General features: G+C 34.4%; 2 protein-coding genes across 7 annotated transcripts in view; one reads left to right on the plus strand and one right to left on the minus strand.

The window, feature by feature from the left end:
- The window catches only part of TBCK (TBC1 domain containing kinase), a 640,231-nt gene that overhangs the window by 459,842 nt on the left and 162,843 nt on the right, over window positions 1–17,546 (plus strand). The window lies entirely within an intron of this gene.
- NPNT (nephronectin) overlaps window positions 1–17,546 on the minus strand; it is a 117,878-nt gene that overhangs the window by 26,747 nt on the left and 73,585 nt on the right. For all 6 annotated transcript variants that reach the window (XM_051967436.1, XM_051967433.1, XM_051967434.1 and 3 more), the window contains one exon: window positions 15,218–15,637. In XM_051967436.1, coding sequence (XP_051823396.1) covers window positions 15,218–15,637 — 420 coding nt within the window. The remainder of the gene's footprint in view (window positions 1–15,217; window positions 15,638–17,546) is intronic.

A 17,546-nucleotide genomic window follows, 5' to 3' on the forward strand; every position in this document is an offset into this window, starting at 1 on the left:
AAGTTGTTAGATTTTTTTGTGTATGAACATTTGCACCCCAGAAATAGCTACAAATTAGGGCTTATTTTATTGCTTTATCAATTGTCTAGATTTAAAATAAAGTGATGGGACTTCCGGTTAAGATGGCGGAGAGGAGGCTCACAGTTGCATAAGCTCCGCGCTTTCTCTCACTATCCACTTCATTACAAGCCTCTGAATCAATGCTTGACTGAAAAAAAACCCACAAATAGTTACCAAGAGAAGCCATCCTTGAGATCCGCCAAGAAAGGTCTGTCTTTACTGGAGGGCTGGGGCGGTTTTAGATCGGGCGCAGGCTGAGGGCAGTGGCAGTGAGAGCACGGGAGCAGACTGCAGAGGGGGTGGGGAGTGATCGTAGCCGTCTCTGCGGGGAGAGCTTCGCTACAGGTTTGGAACCTGCAGCAAGTCAACAGCCCAGCAGAGAAGCTAAAAACACCGGGCTGAAGAATACAACCGCAAACAGCTGGAGTCTCTCAGGACCTGGCCCCCCCCCCCTTCCCCCCCCTCAGTGACTCAGCACGCTTTGGGATCTCAGAGCGCAGGCGCAGCACAGTCCTGCTAGTGCCTCACTGCTGCCACCTGCAGTCTGTAGAGGAAGCTCGATAACACACCCAGCCCCCCCCCCAAAGAAAGACTCCAGTTTTTTCTGTTTTTCTTTGGTAGTTTGTCTCTGATTAATAGACAGAATGAGCAAGAAGCTGAAGAGGACTTTAACCCTTGACAGCTTCTATACAGATAGAGAGCAGACTCTAAATCCTGAGGAGACTAAAAACAGGCAGTCCCCAGGTGATTCCCCAAAGGAGGAGATCATCTGTTCCTCAGCACAGATGAACCTCATAGAAGTGATTAAAAAGGCTCTCACAAGGGAGCTAGAAGAAAAATGGGGAAAGCAGAGTGAGGCTTGGCAAAAGGAGAGGGAGGCTTGGCAAAAGAGCCTGGAGAAAGTTAAAGAGAGAGTGGATAAAGAAGTAAAATCCTTGAAAAATAGGATTAGTGAACTGGAAACAGAAAACAGCTCTCTAAAAAACAAAATTGGCGAAATGGAAAAAAATTCCACAGAACAAAAGAACTCAATTGGACAATTAGAGAAAGATTTTAAAAAAGTGAGTGAAGAGAATACTTCACTGAAAATCAGAATTGAACAAGTGGAATTGAATGACTCGAGGAGACAAGAAGAATCAGTCAAGCAAATCCAAAAAAATCAAACAATGGAGAAAAATGTGAAATACCTTCTGGGGAAGACAACAGACCTGGAAAACAGATCCAGGAGAGACAATCTGAGAATCATTGGACTCCCAGAAAAACATGATGAAAAAAAGAGCCTGGACACTGTCTTCCAGGAAATTATCAAAGAGAACTGCCCAGAAGTCATAGGAACAGAGGAAAAAATAAACATTGAAAGGATTCATCGATCACCCACTGAAAGGGATCCTAAAATCAAAACACCAAGGAATATAGTGGCCAAATGCCAGAACCCTCAGGTGAAAGAAAAAATATTGCAAGCGGCTAGAAAAACCCAATTCAAGTATCAAGGAGCCACAATAAGGATCACACAGGATCTGGCAGCATCCACATTAAAAGATCGAAGGGCCTGGAATATGATATTCCGAAAGGCTAAGGAACTTGGTATGCAACCAAAAATAACTTACCCAGCGAGAATGAGCATCTTTTTCCAGGGAAGAAGATGGACATTCAACGAAGTAAGCGAATTTCATCTATTTCTGATGAAAAAACCAGAACTTAACAAAAAGTTTGATCTACAAATATAGAACTCAAGAGAAATCTAAAAAGGTAAAGATTAATCTTGGGAACTATATTTTGACTATATAGATGTATAAAGAATACATGTATACCTTGTTCTAGAAATTGATGTGGAAAGGACATTGTACCAGAAAAAGGGTAAAGTGGGGGTAGTACATCTCATGAAGAGGCATAGGAAACCTATTATATCTGAGAGAAAGAATGGAGGGGGATGAATATAGTGGGTATCTTACTGCCTTCAGAGTTGGCTTTAAGTGAAAAATCTTAAGACATATTCAATCTATGGTGAAACTTCTCCCATCTCATTGAAAAGTGAGAAGGGAAAAGTGGAAAGGGAAGGAATAAGCTAAGCGGAAGGGAATACGGGAACTGGGAGGGAAAGGGGTAAGATAGGGGGAGGAACTCTAAGGCGGGGGGAGGGACACTAAAAAGGGAGGGCTGTGAGAAGCAAGGGGTGCTCACAAGCTTAATACTTGGAAGGGGGGAAAGGGGAAAGAAGGGAGGAAAGCATAAACCGGGGTTAACAAGATGGCAAGTAATACAGAATTGGTCATTCTAACCATAAACGTGAACGGGGCAAACTCCCCCATAAAGAGGAAGCGGTTAGCAGAATGGATTAAAAGCCAGAATCCTACAATATGTTGTTTACAGGAAACACACCTGAAGCGGGGAGATACATGCAGGTTAAAGGTAAAAGGTTGGAGCAAAATCTACTATGCTTCAGGTGAAGTCAAAAAAGCAGGGGTAGCCATCCTGATCTCAGATCAAGCTAAAGCAAAAATTGACCTAATTAAAAGAGATAAGGAAGGGCACTATATCTTGCTAAAGGGTAGCATGGATAATGAAGCACTATCTATATTAAACATATATGCACCAAGTGGGGTAGCATCTAAATTCTTAAAAGAGAAACTAAGAGAGCTGCAAGAAGAAATAGACAGTAAAACTATAATAGTGGGAGATCTTAACCTTGCACTCTCAGAATTAGATAAATCAAACCAGAAAATAAATAAGAAAGAAGTCAAAGAGGTAAACAGAATACTAGAAAAGCTAGATATGATAGATCTCTGGAGAAAATGTAATGGAGACAGAAAGGAATACACTTTCTTTTCAGCAGTTCATGGAACCTATACAAAAATTGACCATATATTAGGACATAAAAACCTCAAACTCAAATGCAGTAAGGCAGAAATAGTAAATGCATCCTTTTCAGACCACGATGCAATGAAAATTACATTCAACAAAAAAGCAGGGGGAAGTAGACCAAAAAATAATTGGAAACTAAATAATCTCATACTAAAGAATGATTGGGTAAAACAGCAAATCATAGACATAATTAATAACTTCACCCAAGAAAACGATAATAATGAGACATCATACCAAAATGTATGGGATGCAGCCAAAGCGGTAATAAGGGGAAATTTCATATCTCTAGAGGCCTATTTGTATAAAATAGAGAAAGAGAAGGTCAATGAATTGGGTTTGCAATTAAAAATGCTAGAAAAGGAACAAATTAAAAACCCCCAGTCAAACACTAAACTTGAAATTCTAAAAGTAAAAGGTGAGATCAATAAAATTGAAAGTAAAAAAACTATTGAATTGATTAATAAAACTAAGAGTTGGTTCTATGAAAAAACCAACAAAATAGACAAACCCTTAGTAAATCTGATTAAAAAAAGGAAAGAGGAAAATCAAATTGTTAGTCTTAAAAATGAAAAGGGAGAACTCACCACTAACGAAGAGGAAATTAGAGCAATAATTAGGAGTTACTTTGCCCAACTTTATGCCAATAAATTCGACAACTTAAATGAAATAGAAAAATACCTCCAAAAATACAGCTTGCCCAAACTAACAGAGGAAGAAGTAAATATCCTAAACAGTCCCATCTCAGAAAAAGAAATAGAACAAACTATCAATCAACTCCCCAGTTGAAAAAATCCCCAGGACCAGATGGATTTACATGTGAATTCTACCAAACATTTAAAGAACAAATAACTCCAATGTTATATAAACTATTTGAAAAAATAGGGATTGAAGGAGTCCTACCAAACTCCTTTTATGACACAGATATGGTACTGATACCTAAACCAGGTAGGCTGAAAACAGAGAAAGAAAATTATAGACCAATCTCCCTAATGAATATTGATGCTAAAATCTTAAATAAAATATTAGCAAAAAGACTACAGAAAATTGTCACCAGGATAATACACTATGACCAAGTAGGATTTATACCAGGAATGCAGGGCTGGTTCAATATTAGGAAAACTATTAACATAATTGACTATATCAATAACCAAACAAACAAAAACCACATGATCATCTCAATAGATGCAGAAAAAGCATTTGATAAAATCCAACATCCATTCCTAATAAAAACACTTGAGAGCATAGGAATAAATGGACTTTTCCTTAAAATAGTCAGGAGCATATATTTAAAACCATCAGTAAGCATCGTATGCAATGGGGAAAAACTGGAACCTTTCCCAGTAAGATCTGGAGTGAAGCAAGGTTGCCCACTATCACCATTATTATTTAATATCGTATTAGAAACACTAGCCTCGGCAATAAGAGTCGAGAAAGATATTAAAGGAATTAGAGTAGGCAATGAGGAAACCAAACTATCACTCTTTGCAGATGATATGATGATATACCTAGAGAACCCCAGAGATTCTACTAAAAAGCTATTGGAAATAATTGATAACCTTAGCAAAGTAGCTGGCTACAAAATAAATCCCCATAAATCCTCAGCATTTTTATACATCACCAACAAAACCCAACAGCAAGAGATACAAAGAGAAATTCCATTCAGAATAACTGTTGATACCATAAAATATTTGGGAATCTATCTACCAAAGGAAAGTCAGGAATTATATGAGCAAAATTATAAAAAAGTCTCCACACAAATAAAGTCAGACTTAAATAATTGGAAAAATATTAAGTGCTCTTGGATCGGCCGAGCGAACATAATAAAGATGACAATACTCCCTAAACTAATCTATTTATTTAGTGCTATACCAATCAGACTTCCAAGAAAATATTTTATTGATCTAGAAAAAATAACAACAAAATTCATATGGAACAATAAAAAGTCGAGAATCTCAAGGGAATTAATGAAAAAAAAATCAAATGAAGGTGGCCTAGCTGTACCTGATCTAAAATTATATTATAAAGCAGCAGTCACCAAAACCATTTGGTATTGGCTAAGAAATAGATTAGTGGATCAGTGGAAAAGGCTAGGCTCACAAGACAGAATAGTCAACTATAGCAATCTAGTGTTTGACAAACCCAAAGCCCCTAACTTCTGGGAAAAGAATTCATTATTTGATAAAAACTGCTGGGATAATTGGAAATTAGTATGGCAGAAATTAGGCATGGACCCACACTTAACACCATATACCAAGATAAGATCAAAATGGGTCTATGACCTAGGCATAAAGAACGAGACTATAAATAAATTAGAGGAACATAGAATAGTTTATCTCTCAGACTTGTGGAGGAGAAAGAAATTTGTGACCAAAGATGAACTAGAGACCATTACTGATCACAGAATAGAAAATTTCGATTACATCAAATTAAAAAGCCTTTGTACAAATAAAACTAATGCAAACAAGATTAGAAGGGAAGCAACAAACTGGGAAAACATTTTCACAGTTAAAGGTTCTGATAAAGGCCTCATTTCCAAAATATATAGAGAACTGACTCAAATTTATAAGAAATCAAGCCATTCTCCAATTGATAAATGGTCAAAGGATATGAACAGACAATTTTCAGAGGATGAGATTGAAACTATTACCACTCATATGAAAGAGTGTTCCAAATCATTATTGATCAGAGAAATGCAAATTAAGACAACTCTGAGATACCACTACACACCTGTCAGATTGGCTAAGATGACAGGAAAAAATAATGATGAATGTTGGAGGGGATGCGGGAAAACTGGGACACTAATGCATTGTTGGTGGAGTTGTGAACGAATCCAACCATTCTGGAGAGCAATCTGGAATTATGCCCAAAAAATTATCAAAATGTGCATATCCTTTGATCCAGCAGTGTTTCTATTGGGCTTATATCCCAAAGAAATACTAAAGAAGGGAAAGGGACCTGTATGTGCCAAAATGTTTGTAGCAGCCCTGTTTGTAGTGGCTAGAAACTGGAAAATGAATGGATGCCCATCAATTGGAGAATGGCTGGGTAAATTGTGGTATATGAATGTTATGGAATATTATTGTTCTGTAAGAAATGACCAGCAGGATGAATACAGAGAGGCTTGGAGAGACCTACATGAACTGATGCTAAGTGAAATGAGCAGAACCAGGAGATCATTATACACTTCGACAACGATATTGTATGAGGACATATTTTGATGGAAGTGGATTTCTTTGACAAAGAGACCTGAGTTTCAATTGATAAATGACGGACAAAAGCAGCTACACCCAAAGAAAGAACACTGGGAAACGAATGTGAACTATCTGCATTTTTGTTTCTCTTCCCGGATTATTTATACCTTCTGAATCCAATTCTCCCTACGCAACAAGAGAACTGTTCGGTTCTGCAAACATATATTGTATCTAGGATATACTGCAACATATCCAACATATAAAGGACTGCTTGCCATCTAGGGGAGGGGGTGGAGGGAGGGAGGGGAAAAAAAATCGGAACAGAAATGAGTGTAAATATAATGTAATTATTAAATAAAAAAAATTTAAAATTAAAAAAAATAAAAAAAAATAAAATAAAGTGATGGAGAAAATATTAATAGAGCAGATTAAACTTAAAACTTTTAAGAGCTAGGTACATCTTCCCTCTCCCACCTAAGAGCCAGCATATCAGCATACCTCTGGCTATATTTTATGTAAAGTTTTTATTTCCTATGGCATCTACCACAATAATCTCTGTACATAGTCCTTAATAGTTTGAATAAATGAAAGTTGTTAGTACCTTGTGTGTTGTTTATGTAGTAGAGAGACTTTTTCTCATTGTCTTATTAAGGAAATTAGCTACCTTCACCAAAAAGAAAGAGGTGATAGTCCTTTTGTTTTCCATCCTGCTATGAGCTCACGAGAAGTATCATGTTCAGTTATAGGCAAGACAATTTTAAAACGCCATAGACAACATGGATTAGGCTAGGGGAGGGAAATAGGAACAAGCAGAAGTAACATCAAAAATGGGGAAGCTAGACAGAGGTAGACTTTGGTGCCAAATAATTAGAGCTTTCCAAAAGGGCAAGTAGGATTTTGGCAGGTAGTGAGTTCTCAATTACAGGAAATCATCCGGTATAATAACTAGTTGAACACATTAAAGAGAAAATTTTTACTCAAGCTGGTGATTGTATTATCTGGGATGCCTCCCAATTCCTGAGATTCTGTAATTTTATATTTTATAATTCTTACTTTTATATTTCATATTTTGAATATGTAACTCTAGCTCAAATAGCAATAAAGAGATTTTACATATTGTTAGCATAACCTTATGAAAAGAATCATGAGTACTAACAGCTAACTGAATTAGCATGAAGCACAGAATAGTTTAACCAAACTTCAATTATAAAGACACTGGAAATAAGTCTGGGATGGACTGAATGCCTCTCATTTTTGAAAGATAGTGTGAACGTCTTGAAAACTAGAATTGGGCAAAGGGAAGCCAGCAAAGTTATGAGACCAAGAAATAATAAAACAAAATTTAAAGAATGGAAAAAATAGAAGAGAGTATGAGATAACTCATAAGAAAAACAACAGATACAGAGAACAGATTAAGAAGAGAAAGTATAAGAATAATTGGACTACCTGAAAGTTATGATCAAAAAAGAAAAAAATTGTTATAATATTAAAAAATACTGAAATAGAAATTAAAAAAAAACAATCCAACAATCACCACCAGAAGGATATCCTATGAGAAAAATCGATAGAAACATCATAAATAAATTTTGAAACCCTCAGATCAAGGAGAAAATATTATGAGCAACAAGAAAAAAAATTCAAATACAATAGGAGCCACAATTAGAATCACATAAGATCTAGTAGACCTTGAGCAAAAGAACTAAGATTATGGCCAAAAATATCATACCTAGCAAATCTTAAATGCAAAAAAAAAAAAAAAAAAGGAAATTCAATGAAAGTCCATTAGACTTTCAGACTTTTGTTGCAAAAAGATCTGAACTTAAAAAAAAATCTGACATATAAAAACCAAGAAAAATATCAGGTAAACATTAAATACTAATTCCAAGGGACTCAAAAAGATCAAACTGTTTATGCTTTATATGTGGAAATGTAAACCATACATCTAAGATTGTCATTAGTAATTGGGTAGTTTGAAAGAAAGATTAGAGTAGAGCTATGCATGATGTGGTCCTAAAAAACAAAACCATGTAGGAAAACGTAAAAAGAGTAATTAGGCTATATGAATGAGATGTAAGAGTAAGAATTGACACAGAGGAATTAGATGGGGAAGGAGAGTTGGCAATTCTGGAATTCTACTCACATTGAGACAGTGTGAAGAGATGCTTTGAGAGAACTGAATTTAATCGTCACATTCCACAGGGTAACTGATTTTTCTTTTCTGATAAGAACTAAGCTGAGTTATTTTCTTATACTCTTGAGAAGACATTTTCAAGGAAAATACCTGAAGGGAATGGAAAGATTTTTAACTGCCATCCTATGGTGAATTCAACTAATTGTTACATTTAAGGAGAAAGGAAAAGTTAACTGATGCTTCGGGATAGAAGTGAATAAACTGTCACTCTGAGAGGAACAGAGTTTAAAAGATCATCAAAAAGTTGCACTGTGACTCCAGAGTTTTGGAGTGCATAGAGATGATTCTGACTGAGATCTTTCTCACAGATGAGATATTGCTTAAAAATTTATCTATGCCTCTATGTTATATGTTATTGCTAATACATTCTATGGTTAGTAACACTGTTATTTGTCTGAGACTACGAGTTCAAGGTTTGAGATTGAGGAGTGATTTAGTTTGAGAAAGGAAATCTTCCTCAGTTTTGCAAGGGTAGGGGTTTGGAACCAATAAATTCATTGTTTAATTAACAAGAGGGATTTTTAATTTTAAGTAATCTTCTAGGAGCAATTTTTGATCATATCTATTAGACTGCTTTTCAATATATTTAGAGTAAAAGACTTCATATGATAATTATACAGAAGTAGACAGAAAAGTAGGACGTTGGGGTGTTTGTCCTTGAGTATTTTATGAATATTATATTGCACACCCATACTTTCACAGTGTCTCTGACTCTAAATATACAAAAAGAAATTTTAGAGATAAGCAAAATAAAATCATTTATTATGTTTCTAATCATTCTTTCTATATAAAACTTCTTACCTAAAATGAAGAATATTGATTTATGTAAAGCAGTGATTTCATGAATACAGCCAAGGACCACAAGACTTGAGAGTTTATATAGAAACTAAAACTAGAACTTTCATTTTTATGTGTCTCAAATAAATGCAATTAAACATAAGGATAAAATGTGATGTTATCCTTATCATAATATGAAATGGATTCAAAGCCCTACATATAGTTTGTAAATACCAATAGGAATTTCTAAAACATTTAAAATGTTTTGCTTTGTTGAATTTGCATACAATTCAAAATGTCCATTTTTGTCTTTCCCAAACACTACAAGATCCAATTTAAAAATAAATCAAAAATCTTGAAAAATTTCAGAACTCATACCACCAGATCCTGCCCTGTGCACATTAGTAAGTCCCTCCTTCAAAATATTGAAAGACATTTAATTTTGAGGGGAATGGCAGACATCTTGAGCTTGTTGTGAGGCTCGTCTGTTTACCAGGAAGGAAACAAGTTTGGGGACCTTTTCACTCCTCAGCAAAAACAATTTTTTTACTCATCACCACATCATACAGAATATAGACTTCAATATTTTCATGACTAAGGACATCATTGCCACTATAGTCACATATCCTGTACAATTTATAGAAGGGGAAATGAATAGAAAAGTACTTTTCTCCAGTGCCTTTCAGAGTACTTCCTTTGTTAATAAAATATGTGTTTTCCTTACTGCAGACAACCTTAATCTTTCTATTTTCTTATGCTCTTTGATAATTGATAATAATCTATCCAGATGTTCCATGTTCAATATTATACTTCTACATCCTTTTCTCTTACTTTCTTCTTAAGTCTTTGAACTATGACTTTAGATCTCATCATTCAACCAAAACTGATCTCTCCAAAATTACCAATTAATTTCTTAATTACCAAATTGAATGGTGTTTTCTTAATTTTCATCCCTCTTGACCTTTCTGAAGCTTTGCCACTGTTGATAATTGTCTTGATATTTTCTTCTCTCTAGGTTTTTATGATACTGCTGTCTCCTAATTCTCCTCCTGCCTGTCTAAATGTTTTTTCTTAATCCTCCTTTGCCAGATCTTTGCCTAGGACATGTCTGCTTACCATGGTGGGTTCCCTTCTCTTTTCCCTCTATGATATTATACTTTATGATCTAAAGAGTTCTCACAAATTCACCTGTCTTCTCTGTGCAGATGATTCTCAGATTTATCTTTGCAATCATAACTTCTCTCCTGACCTCTAACTGCCAGCTGGACATTTTGAACAAATGAACCACAGAAATCTTAAATTGAACATATTCAGAAGGGATATATTCCCCCAAAACCCTTGCATCTTTTAACTTATCTCTTACTGTATCTCCCAACCTCCCAATCTTTGCAATATAGGTATTATACTTGTTTTATCTCTTTTTACTTCCATATCCAATTAGTTGCTACTGTCTTTCAAATTTATTTTTACAATCTCTCTCACATGCCTTCTTTTGTTTTTTTGACACTGTCATAACACTGGCACAGGTTCTTACCACCTTACATCTGAGCTATTGCAACAGCCTGATGATTGGTCTCCCTATCTCAAGTCTTATCTTCACTAAAGTCCACTCTTCACTGAACAGGCAAATTAATCTTCCTTAAGTAAGTCTGACCATGTCATCTTCCTCTCTTCCCATTCAATAACTGCTAGTTGACGACGAATTATTTTTAGTGGCTGTTCTAAATACATACCAAAGTAGTAAAGGTTAGAAATGAGTGACTATAGCCCATTTTGAAACTGAATAATTCTTCAGAAATGGCATATAACATTTGCTCTCAAATTTAATTCTTTTGTATATGAAGACAATTTTTAGTCAATAAATAAGAATATCTATCTCTGTTAGCTTTTTGGACAGCTAGATGGTAGAATGGATAGAGCACAGAACCTGGAGACAGAAAGATTCATTTCCCTTACCATACATAGATATTTAGTGGCTATGTGACCCTGGGTAAATCACTTAACCCCTGCCTCAGTTTCCTCATCTGTAAAATGAGCTGAAAAAGGAAATGGCAAGCTACTTTGCCAAGAAAATCCAAATGCGGTCATGGAGAATTATCATGACTAAAAATATTGAACTTCAAACAAGCTGATTGACCTATCTGCAATATGTCTATTTGTGAAGGAATCTTAAAGGTGAGTAAAAATAATTAAGGACCATTTTTTCTCAGTTTTTAAGAAATATATAATGTCTTTAGTTTGTAGAATTTTTAAAAATACCAGTGATAAAAGATTTCTAATCTTGCAATGAAGATTTTCCTTGTCTTAGAGACAGAATTCATCTATTTTGATACATTCTGGATAAAAATAGGGTCTGGATATGTGACTCTATTCGTGCAGAGAATACTCCCCTCTACAAATACATACAGGCTGACACCTTCTCTCTATAGTCTAAGAGAATTGCCTAGAGCACTGAAAGGTTAAGCAAATTGCTTGTTATTTAAAAACCAGTAATAGCTAGTATGGGTCAAAGACAGGACTTGAATCTGGATCCTCATGACCCAAGATCAATTCTCCATCTGTTATACTGTATTGCTTCTGTTGCATTTTCAAAGCCAAGACAAGCTGTGAGCCCCAGCCACCCTTAGTCCCTCATTTCTTTCCCCTTTCATCAGCCTGTTTGTGAAATGCTATCATTATTTCCCCTCAGGACCTCTACTTCTCAAGTTTACCTCTCTTTTAACTTTATTTACCAATATCTGAACAGCCAATTTGGTGATCTAATCCATATAACTGTATTAAAGGCAGTGGGAGCTGGGTTGCACAGTGGACAGAATATTTGACTTGAATTCTGTAAGATCTATTTTACAGGATTGTTATAAGGATCAGGTGAAATAATAAAGGGAAAGAACTTTGAAGACCTTAAATATTATATGAATGTAAATTATTATTGTAATTATTGTTAATAATAATGGGACAATTGCAATTAATCGAATTTTATTAATTGGCTATTCTAGGATAAGATATGCTTAGCTGCAGTCTTCTTTATATGCTTTCTTTTTTGGTTTAACTCAGTGTCTCTAATAGGAATTTCAGGTTTTCTACAGCAAATCCTTTCCAATCCTATCCTCATATTATATAAGTCCCTTCTCTCACTATTCACTTTTGTATTTTTATTTTCAGATCTAAGCACAGTGCTTGACACATGTTTGATAAATCCATCTCCCTCACTCATTTATTTTATTCATTACAAGTATAGTACAAGGTAGGATGAGATGCTGACAAAGAAGAAAGTCAGACGTGTTCCAGGAAAATATGAGGAACGAACACTTCTTAAAGATTTAATTATTTTTAGGCAAATTCTTAAATCTCATTTTTTGAAGAAAATTAGATTAGATAATGGATTCCCTGTCTTTCCTTTCCAATTTCTGAGCTATTTTAGTTCAGTAATTATCTTTTTATCCTTTTAGTTCATCCCCAGATATATTTATGATCTCCCAAATCTTTATATTATTTAAAAAGCCTGAAGCTGACCTTTGCATTTTCTCCTCCTTCATTCTGGGCTGGAGGAATGCAATGTCACACATGCAGCCATCTGGAAGAGTCCAAGGAAACCCTTAATGCCCAGAAGCAGCATGCCTTTTACACTCCAGCAGTCAGGAGAACTGATTCTGCCATGAACCAGCTAAGTGACTGAAGGCAAGTCACATCATTTCCCTTTCTCAGCCTGTAAAATCTAGGAGTTGGACTATGTGATCTCTAAGGTCCCAGGGGAAGAAAGATCTAATATTCTATGGCTCAATGGGACAGCAGCTCTCCATTTACCTTGAAGGGAAAAAAATAATTCCTTTATTTTGAATACTGCATACTAAGAACTAAGAAACCTGAAAATTAAGGTGAACTGATATCTTATATACTCTTAACCTAACTACCAGCTATGTTGCATTAGCATGGTACTTGTCATATAATAAACACAATAAATGCTTGCTCTATCAATAAATCTATTTAGCAGATTTCAGTTATACTGAATATACAGATAATGAGTTATCATCTGTTACCACTTGTGGAAAATTTGATTAACCACCATATCTAGATCTTTGACTACTTTTCATCTTAAAACTTTTACAAGATCTACACTGAATTGAATAATCAGAGAAGCAGTGTAGCAGGAAGAAAAGTGTTATTTATAGGCAGAGTAATATCTTCTTTGGCTATAGAAAACTAAGAACTAGCCCTAAGCCATGGGCAAGCATGTACCCAGTTCAAATTATATTAGTTGGCCAATATATTTCCTCTACAATTGTTCTAAGGAAAAATGAATAAATATTTTAATATAATTATAACATATGGATTTGGGTTGTACTAAAGATTTTTTGGACTTATTTTGCTTCTGAGCATCTGCAACTATATAGTTTAAAGTGGGAATCTTTAGTGCATAAGCTGCCTCCAGCATTCAGTTCCATACCCTGGCTTTAACTATAAGTACACTTTTCCCATGAATTGAAGTATTCTTCTGTCAATAAGATTATAAGACTATACCTCTTCATTTTATGATTTTTGCATTATCATCCTAGTAACTTCATAGAATTTACCCTAACAAGAAACTATTTGTAGTCACAGAAGGGTCAGACAATGAGAGTAGGGATGTAAAGTAGATGCTCTGGTCTTTCACCAGAGTCACTACCACCAATTTAATCAAAAATTATATTTGTTTAGTTCTCATAACTGCAACTTATTAATAACCATATGAATAATACTTCAAATCACTACTAATAAGAGAACTGCAAATTAAAAGACCTCTGAGGTTTTAGCTCACAACCAGCAAAAAAGCAAAACACGAGAAGTCAATGTTGGAAGGAGTAGTTAAAAAAAAAAAAAGGGTACACAAATGCATTGTTAGAAAAGCTACGAATTGGTTTGATCATATGAGAAATAAATTTGAAATATATGAAGGCAGTGACATACTCTTGAACTTAGATATTCCATTACTAAGCAAAGAATAATGATAAATAAACAAAAACATGAGTACCAAGACAAATAGAAATTAGATAGATTAGATACATAGATAGAGAGCAAAGAATAACAAACAAAATAGATGGCATATAAATATAGTGATATAAAAAATGGTGAATATGAGGAATACAGAGAACCATGGGAAGGCATATGGACTGATGCAAAATCAAATAAATGAAACTAGGAAAACAATATACACAAGACTACATCAACATCAATGGAAAGAAGAAACAATTACTCAGAATTTCATTTTTGAAATTTTAATGACCAATTTTTGTTGAAAGAAACTATATAAGAAAATAGACTCTTTCTTTTTTTAAGTTATTGGATTATAGATGGAGAACACTGAATATAATATCAGTTTTTCATATATTTGATAATATTGCTGAACTATTTTCCTCCCTCTTTTTATTCTTTATTACAAGAGGTAATATACTCTCTAAGAAGGGTAAAGGACATAGTGGGAAATGTTTAAAACAAAGTTAATAAAATTTCAAAAAGACGTTATTATTTGTTTGGGTAATGTTTAGTAAAAGATTGTCAAGAAATTATTTCATATAGTTTGGATTGATCAGATATACATTGCTTTTGAAAGAATATTTGGAATGGTTATAAAAATTACCAGCCTTTAAATATCTTAAATAACACTCTCTTTTCCCCAACAAAGCAATAAATAAAAACAGTGGGTTTGAATATATATATATATATATATATAATGCATGCATATTATATATTATATATATACATACATATATGTATGCAGATTTCAATTTAAAATTAAAGAACATTCTAATAATTAGAGCCACTGATGTGGAATACTTTATAAGAATTTAACTCCTGGTCACTGGAAGTATAGGAGCTGAGGCACAATGATCACATGTTAGGAACATGGTAGAAGGGATTCTTGCATTGGGATGTCAGTATAGTCCATGCATCTGAGGTCCTAAGCACTATTTTTCTATTTATAGACAAAAAGAAAAGCTGGCAAATGGCTGTTTGTAAAGTTCTTACAATATTTAATTACCAACAACTATGGCTGACTGTTGCAAAATTAATTATTTTTATGAATTTGATTTTTATGTAAGATTTAACCTTGCTGATATCCAAAGAAACTAAGAAATAGAACACTGGTATAGTTACTTACTGAATACATCTCCTCTGGGTTTCTGAGGATCTACTGGTATTCTGTTGTCAACCATCATTTCTCTTGAAGATGTACTTTCAATTGGTATTTTGGTTGAAAATGAAGGTACCATTGTTGATGGCTTGGGGTTTGGTCTTTGTGTTGCCACTGCTGGTGGTGGTGGTGGTGGTGTCATTCGGACAGTAATAAGTTCAGTTGTGGTTGGCGGAGGTTGTGTTGTTGGCTTTAGTGTAGGTCTTAGCGGCTTAGGAGTAGGTCTCTCAGTATGAACAATGGGAATATGTGGTGTTCTTGGAGGCCATCTAGTACTTGCAATATCAGGAATTGTATTAATATGTCCTCCATTACCTTTTGGGAAAGTACTATTTCCCTTTGATATATGAATTGGTCCTGAAGGTTCAATCATAACTTTTGGAATATCTGAAAAAGCAAAAATAAAAGATTCAAATTAACATACAATCATTTTTCTCTAAAGGATGAAAAATAACAAAAGACATTAACCTATTTTGTTTACTGAAAAATATTAAATATTTTATACTTGTTCTCTATGAATGTAAAACAAGCACAAAAATACATTAAAAATTAAGGTTGGCTTATAGTCCTCATTTAAATATTTCAGATTATAATCCATTCATCTTTCAGAAAATATAGGGAATAGATTAGATATATGTTCAAATGTTTTATGGGATTTTCAAACATGACTATTATTTATAGAGTCATATACTGCCTAATATGAAAGAGATAGAGTTAAGGGACAAAAATAGAGAAAGAAAGAGAAAAATGGAAGAACAAAAAAAAAAATTGAAATTGAATGTTATGAAGTTATGATCATTAAGTTTGGCCCCAAAAAAGGATCTAGAAATGTAACTTTTTTTGGAGATGGGGGACTATAAGTATGAAGTACTAGCCACAATGTTGAACTTGGTCAGTGTCTTGGTTTTAATGAATCATTTTTTTCCTTTTCTCTGTCTCCCTCCCTCCCTTTCTTCCTCCTTCTCTCCCCCCTCTCTCTTTCTTTCTTCTCTCTCTCAGTTTTTACAGATGGGAAAAGATGAGATGCTGAGAAATAAAAATGAAATAAAAACAAAATTTCTAAACATTTAAAAAAAAGAAATAGTAGTTAGGAGCAGCTAGATGGCACATTGGATAGAGTACCAGTCCTGGAGTCAGGAGGACCTGAGTTCAAATCTGACCTCAGACACTTACTAGCTGTGTAATCCTGGGCAAGTCAACACCAATTACCTCTCAAAAAAAAAAATAAATAAAATAAAGAAAAAAGAAAGAAAAAAGAAAGAAAGGAAGAAAGAAAAGAAAAAAGAAATAGTAATTAAACTGAACTGATGTTCTATTGGTAGGTAACCTTGAGACATCAACAGAAAAAAAAGAGAGTACCTTGTCCATTGAGTAGACCTGCTATGGTGAACTACTGGGGAAGGATATAGTTAAGAAGGTTCCCCTAGATGGGCAGGCATGACTAGAATGGGAGGAGTTTCATCAGTGGAGGGGGAAGTCACATAAAACAGATGACAATGTCAAAGAAATATATTTGTTAAGACAGTCATTGATTGAATACAAAAGCTCTAAATCCTTCTCTTCATCTTGAATTTGCTTACAAAATAGGTTCAGAATTTCATAGCTTCACTAGCAAAGAAAATGAAATTAAAAGAATGCTACACAAATAAAAAAGACTGGGAATTAAAACTTGAGCACAAGAGTACTACAATGCTACACATTCAGATCTACCTTCAGCAGACTTCTAAATGCCAATGACAGAATATTTCTGAAATTAATGGTCAACGTAATTTACAGCTTTCACATGTTGCAGAATTCACCTTCCTAATTCACTAGCTAAATATCTGCAGCTAAGATAATGTAGTCAGGAAAGCTGAGATGCTTTTTAATCTTGGATGCAATGTTACATCTTTTACTATTTATAAAAAATATTAGTCTTATTTCTTATGTTCTATTGAAACTCAGAACAATATTGTTATTAGCTATGTGTAGAGGTGAAACTTAGTTGTTCTTGTTCAGTTGTATCCAACTTTTTGTGACTCCATTCGCAGTTTTCTTGGCAAAGATGTTAGAGTGGTTTTCCATTTCCTTCTCCAGATCATTTTATAGGGGAAGAAACTGAGAAAAACAGGATTAAGTGACTTTGTCAGGGTCACACTGATAGTAAGTGTCTGAAGTCAGATTTGAATTTAGGATGACAAGTCTTCCTGACTCCAGGACTAGCACTCTATCCATTGCAACACTTACCTGCCCCATTGAAATTTAGCCTTAGATAAATGACCTTGTTTCTTATCTTTTTGAGTAGATTGTTTCTATG

Source organism: Antechinus flavipes, chromosome 6 (genome assembly GCF_016432865.1).
Source record: "Antechinus flavipes isolate AdamAnt ecotype Samford, QLD, Australia chromosome 6, AdamAnt_v2, whole genome shotgun sequence".
In the NCBI taxonomy this organism is placed as follows: domain Eukaryota; kingdom Metazoa; phylum Chordata; class Mammalia; order Dasyuromorphia; family Dasyuridae; genus Antechinus; species Antechinus flavipes.